The sequence below is a fragment of the Monopterus albus genome, unplaced genomic scaffold (assembly GCF_001952655.1).
Source record: "Monopterus albus unplaced genomic scaffold, M_albus_1.0 scaffold497.1, whole genome shotgun sequence".
Lineage (NCBI taxonomy): Eukaryota > Metazoa > Chordata > Actinopteri > Synbranchiformes > Synbranchidae > Monopterus > Monopterus albus.
The window spans coordinates 142,735-150,487 of NW_018128377.1; the positions used below are offsets into that span (position 1 = coordinate 142,735).

Consider the following 7,753-nt stretch of genomic DNA (forward strand, 5'->3'; position numbering starts at 1 on the left):
TTCCTCTTCCAAGCCCCTGTAGCTTGTGCACTGATAAATGCTGGCTCCCTCCAGCAAAGCAGAAGAGGAAGACCCAGTGCAACCCCACCTCCAGTGAAGCACAGAGCAGTCACTAAAATACCCCGTGAGGTCAGGTTTGGCACAGGGAATCACTGGTCCAAACTCACCGAGGTGAAAAATGCAAACACATGCCACGATGTTGCATGCACTCGAATAACCAAATACATCTGCATGCAATGTTGTGTGCCACTGTGTCCCGGATGCTTTGTCAACTTTCATACAGCCTATGCTTGATGAACTGACATGCAGAGCATATTACAGAAGTGTTCAGAGATACAAATATGTCTGTTCTTGTTGCTGAAAACCTATTAATGCTAGTATAATGACATGGTAATACCAGTCCTGCATCCATAAAGAAGTATGGAGACTCAGAATAATGTTCTTCTTGTTGGAGATATTTTGAAACCTAGACTTAGCTTTAGGTAGAAGCTTCACAGTTGTGAGCATTGTTTGTTTTCCTATTCAGGCCTAAACAATTGGCCAATGAAATGTTAAAATGTGTGAAAATGTTTTTCAAAGCATAAAAAGAAATAATTGTTCATGGATTTGCCATAAAGCACAATTTAATTCATTTTTACATTAAGTTCATACTGTTTTATGTTGAGTGCTCAGGTGCATATAGTCCACAGGAGTGGACATGTGTGTAACTCTCTGAAAAAAATCACATTTTTGAAAAAAGTGAATATTTGTTTTTTTTCATGTCCTAATAAGAATAGAAACACTAAAGAATTTTTTTTTGACTCAGGACCACAAATCATAGACATACTTACTAAGAAATGATGGTCTTAGAATTAATTTATGGGAGGGTGTTGATGAGGCACAGGCTGCTGAGCTGAGGCCTTGTTTTAACAAAAAAAAAAAGTGTTTTGTTAAAATGATTAATCTTTCTCATTAAAACAACAGACTTTCTCGTTATAACAAAGTACAGAGCAATTTTTTTTCTCATGGCAGCAATATGCTGTAAAAATCAGTCGTGTCACACACATACCAAGGCAGAGCTGCACACACTTAAAATGAACAATGCCTGGACTGTGAATCTCATTTGAGGTATATCTGAAATCATTATAGCACTATGCTAATTGTCATTTATCAGCTTTTTAAGGCTTCAGTGTACACAGCCTGGTAGCAGGAGAAATGAAACCCTGTCTTTTTTTTCCTATTTTACTCGATTAAGGCAAATTCTTACACAATCATGTTAATTCAAAATAAGTAAAGCCAGTCTACCAAAAGAGAGAGGAGACAGGATTAAGAGCCAAAACAGTCAGAGGTTAATAAGCTGTATTGTGGTCAGCTAGCTATTGTTATATTAGTTAACTTGTTGATAAATAAACCAGCATTTCCTTTGGAAACAACTACAAACAGCCTTCACATCTTACTGAGGATGCCAGACAAGCTAGACTCAAAGTGGTCAAAGTCATTTTTACTATTGCACTTTTAAACTTTTCCAAAGCAAAAGGACCATCAGCAGTTGAATAACTGAGTCATTACCAGTTTGAAAGTGATAGCAGGTTCTATTAATTGGGCTACATTTGTGTTACAGCAGACTGGACTAGCCTTGCCAGAAACTAATTCATTTTAATGCAGCAAAAAGAAAGACATCTGCAAAAAACATAATTAAAGTTAAGTTTTCTTTTACTATAATACAATAATCCCTTCACATTGTAGTGACTAGTAGATGGCTTTCCACCTTTGCTTTATGTCCAGGGTACTATAAGCACTTGACAGAAAAAAAACTTAAAATGAACGATTCTTAATTCCAAACGCCTGTGATGTATGTATGTGTGCCCAAAAAGTTCTTCTGCACATACAACAACAACAAGCCCTGGTTTACAGCAAGACTCTTTCAAACATGCAGAACAAATGACAACACACACATAATTACACAAATCCAACCAATGCTAATCCAGAATCAGTTTGCTTATACCTAGTACATGTTTGAATGGAGTAGGAAGAAGTCAGACTTATCCAGTCCTACCCCATAACATCATCTTATACAAAACATTTCATGCATCATTGGCTGCAAGCAGTATCTCTACATAGGTAATTGTCTTCTTCACCAACAAGTAATACACAGAAAATTAAAACAGAGTGTTTCTTTAATGCCTTCACGAATAAATCTTATTCTGTGGGCTGGAGAAGCAGTGGGCTGGAGAAGCAGTGGGAAGCTAGAATACTGAAGGTTCAACATTTTGAATACACACTGCCTCGCTATTTGCTATTTGCAGTGGTGTTAGTACAGAGCCTGCTGTGGGCGTGTGAAAAAGGTCCCTTTCTAAGCTCATTCAGAAGAATGCCTCCTTTCTCAATCCTTGTTCAAAGGGAAAAAATATGCAACATACTCCTACATACATACAAGAAACCGATTCGTACTTTTTAGGTGCAGACTGCATTATCTGACATTCTTTTGTGTTTTGTCCAGCCTTTGAAAGTTGGCAGTGCTTATGGGTTCAATATAGATCTTTGACAGGTAGCCACAAGGCTGCAGCTGTACCTACCAGCCTGATTTGTGGTGATGTTCACTGCAGAGAACTGAGGTGTGTAGGGACTCTTGTTGGAAACACCGTTGACCGCCTGGATCTCGAAGCTGTACTGTGTGTGGGCTTGTAGGTTACGGACTGCCACGCGGCGCTGGGTTAGGCCCAGGTGGCGTGGTGAGATGTCAACATTGTCATCACACCGTGAGCACATTCCCCGCTCAGGCAGGCACTTCTTACAGATGACATTGTAGAAGATGTCGTCACGACCACCCAAGTCACGTGGCTCACTCCATTCTAGCACGAGAGAGGTTTCGTTCACAATGGAGATCACACTACGTGGTGCAGAGGGAACAGCTGCAAAAGGAAGGTAAAGCTTGGATGAGATGAGGAAAATAGGTTTGGAATGAGAATGAATTTAATCTCCATGCACAATAGCTGTAAAGAAATTTATCTTGGTGACAGTGCAGAGACATATTAACAATAGACAAAGATTCATCTTGAAAAACACATTTTACATATCATTATACACGCATACATCCATTATTCCTTAGCTGCTATCAACACAATTCATGACCCATGAATTTTTGTTGTGCTCTGGTATTAGTACATTTTTCATGTATTAAGTATAATTTTTTCCCTTCCACATAACAAGAGACTGTTCCAGCAGTTTTGCAAAAAAGAAAAAAAAGGACAGGAGTTCAAATTTGAATTGCATGCTCATTTCCACTGTGTGTCTCTGTGTGTGTGCGTAAAGTGCTAGGGGGATGAGCGAGACAAACTATTGGCAGCGCCTTGTCAAGTTGATCACAGGCCAAGAAAAGGAGGGAGGGAGAGAGGATCGGCTATCTGGGCTTTTAGTTCCTGTATGATAGCTCATGCGTTAGCCGGGGTCAAGGGGGTCTCCTCAGAGTAAGGTTGGTCTACTTGGGTGTGAAAAACCATCCCTATCCTGATGGAGGTGTGGGAGCTCTGTGGGTTTCTAAATCTGGCAGATTGGAGGTGCGGGCGAACAGGTGTGTTGAGCTGATGAGTTGCATGACAGCTGTCCCTTAAATACCTGTACACTGGTACCTTGCCAAAACGTGAGTCTTCCTCGCTGGCTGAGTTCATGTTGGCCAGATCTTACTGTCAGGATAGGCATGTAAAGCTGCCAATGATATCACGCGGTGAACTTAATTATAGAGCCAGACGAGAATAACTAAAACACTGTCACATCCAAAAAATGTACCACTGCTTGTTCCTACGTCTGTGAGGATACATTACCACACATTGGTCAACGAGATCAACCCCTCCCATGTGTTGATTGTAAAGGGCCACAGAAAAGGGTCTTTGGACCCTGAACATCGTTTTTAACTTCTTGGCCCATCTCTTGGCCACATCTTCAGGGGACTGGCCAGCACAGGACGAGGCCATGTGGATGACTGAACTGTCAAGCCAACATGTGACAGTGATGTTTGCATTATTACTGACAACAGAGCAAGCCCCTCTGCCCTCTTCTTTCAGTTGCTGTTCGCTCTTGAGTTTCTGATTTGCTCCCTTCAGCCTATTTGCTCTACATGTACCCGTGCCATAGATGCCACAGTATTTCAAGGCCGCAATGATTGGAATGCTGCAAAAGTAGAACTAATCTGCACAAGACTATCCATTTTTAAATGAATACCCTATAAAATACAGCAAAAATATACTGATTTACAACCAAAACAGTCACAAGAAAAGGTGAAGCAATTATATGACTTGAGTCAGAAATATACTTGATGATGCATGTCCATTTCATTGGACACATGGCTAATTTGTAATTTACTACTTATTGGAAACAAATTTTTCAAAAATAAAATAATGATATTATTATTTAGATGTTACTGTATATCTTTTTTTTTTTTACCTCTAGGATTCGTCTGGAATAGAAGGTCTCAGGATATTCCAGCAGTAGTCAACAAGTGTGGCTTACTATCAGTCATCTTGGATTCAAAGGAAATTCACTTGCAGTTACAACAACTAACCACTGAATAAACCTCAATGGAGTGGTGCAGTAGAGAGCACTCTAGTGGCTGATATGCAGTTCCATCATTGAAACCAGTGCATTTAGGAGAAAATGAGTTTTGAATAGCTGTCCACTGCAGTGACCACTATGCACAGAACATTAGCAGAACATTTTTTGTTATAATGAGAAATCTTGCTTGTTATAAAAAGACAGAGTAAATTTTTTCTCAGAGTGGTAGTATAGCCATATATTTTGATGTGCGGGTGATTAAAGTGTCATGCTTCATCAGCTGCTTTCTGCTTTTGCTGTAAATTCAGCCATCTGTGCATTAGAATGATACGTTTTTGTGCCCCGCTTGTCGGTCAGCTCACAGCCTCTCTCATAATTTCCTTTGTGCATAAATATGTGAATGTGTCCCTGAATCTATTATGAAAATAGAAAGAGGCCTCAATTTTATCACAGGTAGCTTTTATTTTAATTTTTCTAACTCTCTCTCTCTCTCTCTGGCAGCTTTCAGGTGAGCTGTTGTTCTAAACATTCTCTGCACATTTGAAAACCCAATAATCAATAAATACTTCCAAAATAACAATGTTTCTAAGATAGCTGTGATTGCCATTAACCCTTTTAATGGTGATCAAGTATGTTTGTACACACAAGTCATTTTCATCTTATTTCTAGTGGCTCTTGAAAAACAGCACCAATGTTTAAACATATGATTAGCATATACAAGCAAATAGGTGAATTAACAGACACACTGGCTTTGGACACACACTTAAGTAAAATAAAATCTATAAAAATGAATAAATATAGAATGATTTGCAGCAACACACTAGTCAAAGCTGTATTAACTAACATTTTGCACAAATGTGGATAAATCAAATAAAAAAATTGTCTTTTAGTGTTTTCTCCAACCCCACTCCGCCCTATCTTCAAGCCCTGTCTATTTATACCCCTCTGTTGGCAGTGTTGCTAAAATCTGGACCGCACTTCTTCCAGTGGGTGTGGATGTCGGTGGTTTGAGTCTGTCCACTGGCCTTTATTGCAGGTCTCCTCCTCTGTCTCCCTCATTTCCTGCCCACCTCTTAGTAATCCACTTTCATAACCAAAAAAAGACATACATATGTATGTCATTAAAAAGTAAACATCTTCACTTGACATTGTGTTGCTACAGTGCCACTGAAAACCATGGGCTCTATGTTTCATACCTGTTAGTTCTGGAGCTGGTTATTAGACATGCTCCTTGCAGTCGTACTGCCTTTTACATTATAAATGTGATCTATTATATTTTTTCTATTGAACACAAAGTAACTCCTATTGTAAAATATATTTGCAACAATACTTTACAAATTATAATACTTATAGTTTCCAAACCTGCTATCTGCATGTGTGTTTGTACTGAAATTAAAGTTGAACAGTGTGATTTTATTTTTAGTTACTTGTTTATATAGAGAGTACCAGTTCAGATAGTGAACAGTGTCTTGGTAAACTGTTAATCTTTATTGTTTCAAGCATTATCATGATTCTCAAATTACAATGGTATTAAATTAGAGCATCTGCTATATGTTATCTGCAATTGTTACAAAAGTTTTTATTTTGTCTTGTTTTTAAAGAAAAATACTCATGTATATGCGGTATGTTTTGGTCAGACAGTGAACAATATATACATTATTAATGGGGGGGGGAGATCTTTATTGTTTCAAGGTTTTATTATTATTCACAAATTACAATGGTATTTGAGTCTTCATAAGAAAATGTCAATAGAGTTTAGAATTAGTAAAATCACCCTGGCATATTTTTCCAGAAATGATCATTCTGAAAGCAGATCTGAACCAGCTGTAAAAGAAAGCATAAATAAACGGGTTGAGCGTTGAATTTGACAATGTAAACCAGTTCAGTGTTTCAACCACAGCAATCGGTGTAACTTTGTATGTTAGAGGCTGAACAATCATACAAAGAAAGTAAGGAGTCCAACAGAGCAGAAAAACCCCCATAACAGTAGCCAGAGTTTTTGCAGCCTTTCTCTCCATCTTACTGACTGCTCCTCTGGATTTGACGTTCTGACACGTTGTGTTCTGGATTTTGTTTGCCTGTCTTTGTGCAACAAGGAAAATCTTCAGATAGATACAAAGCATTATAATAACTGGGATATAAAAAGAGAAAATACACCCAAGTGTGGTTGATATTAAAGCATCCATTAAACAACTTTCTTCACATTTTCCTTGATTAAAACCTGCGGCTATTAAGCCAATTCCTATTAGAGCAGCAACTCCCCAGCTCGCCAGGATCATGGCCACAACAACACGATGAGTTATTTTACTTTTGTAAGTGAGAGGCTGACACACTGCAAAATATCTGTCAACAGAAATACAACTTAAGTTCAAAATAGAAGCTGTGCTCAGTGTAACATCAAAGCTGCCTCGTACTTTACAAAATAAATCCTCATAATACCAACATTGAGTTACAGTGAAGGCCATGTTGCAAGGAAAGACTAAAATCCCAACAAGCACATCAGCCACAGCCAGAGAGAGAATAAGGTAGTTAGTAGGGATGTGGAGCTGTTTGAAGTAAATGATGGAGATTATTACAAGGAGGTTTCCACATACGGTGACAATGGACAATGAACCAAGTAAAATATATAATAGTATACATATTAATGAAGGGTTGAATATAACTATGTGAGTTCCATTGTATGATACATAGCAGGGATGTATAACAGTGTAAGTCCCATTGGCAGTCAGCTCTGGTTCCATATTTCTAGATTCCTGCAATTACATTTTGCATTAATAATCACTTACATTCACTAAGCATTTTAAATATACTACTATTTACTTCAGCATGTTCACTAACAACATTAATTTTCTTAAGCAGTAAGGTAAGGAAAACACAGAAGATTTGTACCTAAGCTTCATGCCATATGCCTCAAGTTAGTTTATGCATTAGTGTGTGTACGTATTCACTGTGCCAACATTTTGTATGTGATACTGAAATAGTCACCCCCCTCTTAATTACCATAACGAATGTAAAACGTCTTTTGTCCAATCAGATGTGATGCACTATATTCTGTTTGCATGTGATATGCATAATAATGCACAAACTATGAGCATATCGGTGACTTTGTTTTCAAAATAGTTTCAAAGTACCCTTTTAAATGTATCATTTAACTTTTACTAGACAGCTGTACCATCAGTGCAAAGAACACAACCTTTCAAATCTTTCTTAAATCCAAAATGACATT

At 38.1% G+C, this 7,753-nt stretch overlaps 2 protein-coding genes across 2 annotated transcripts in view; both read right to left on the reverse strand.

Annotated features, from left to right (window-relative positions):
• LOC109952791 (trace amine-associated receptor 1-like) overlaps window positions 1-3,647 on the reverse strand; it is a 5,924-nt gene extending 2,277 nt beyond the window's left edge. The window contains exons 1-2 of the mRNA XM_020588041.1: window positions 3,609-3,647; window positions 2,556-2,910 (exon numbers count right to left, since the gene is read on the reverse strand). Coding sequence (XP_020443697.1) covers window positions 2,556-2,910; window positions 3,609-3,647 — 394 coding nt within the window. The remainder of the gene's footprint in view (window positions 1-2,555; window positions 2,911-3,608) is intronic.
• Window positions 3,648-6,272: 2,625 nt separating this feature from the next.
• Window positions 6,273-7,268, reverse strand: LOC109952792 (trace amine-associated receptor 1-like). Its single transcript, XM_020588042.1, has one exon. It carries the CDS (start codon window positions 7,266-7,268, stop codon window positions 6,273-6,275), a length of 996 nt encoding a protein of 331 aa, XP_020443698.1.
• Window positions 7,269-7,753: the final 485 nt, after the last annotated feature.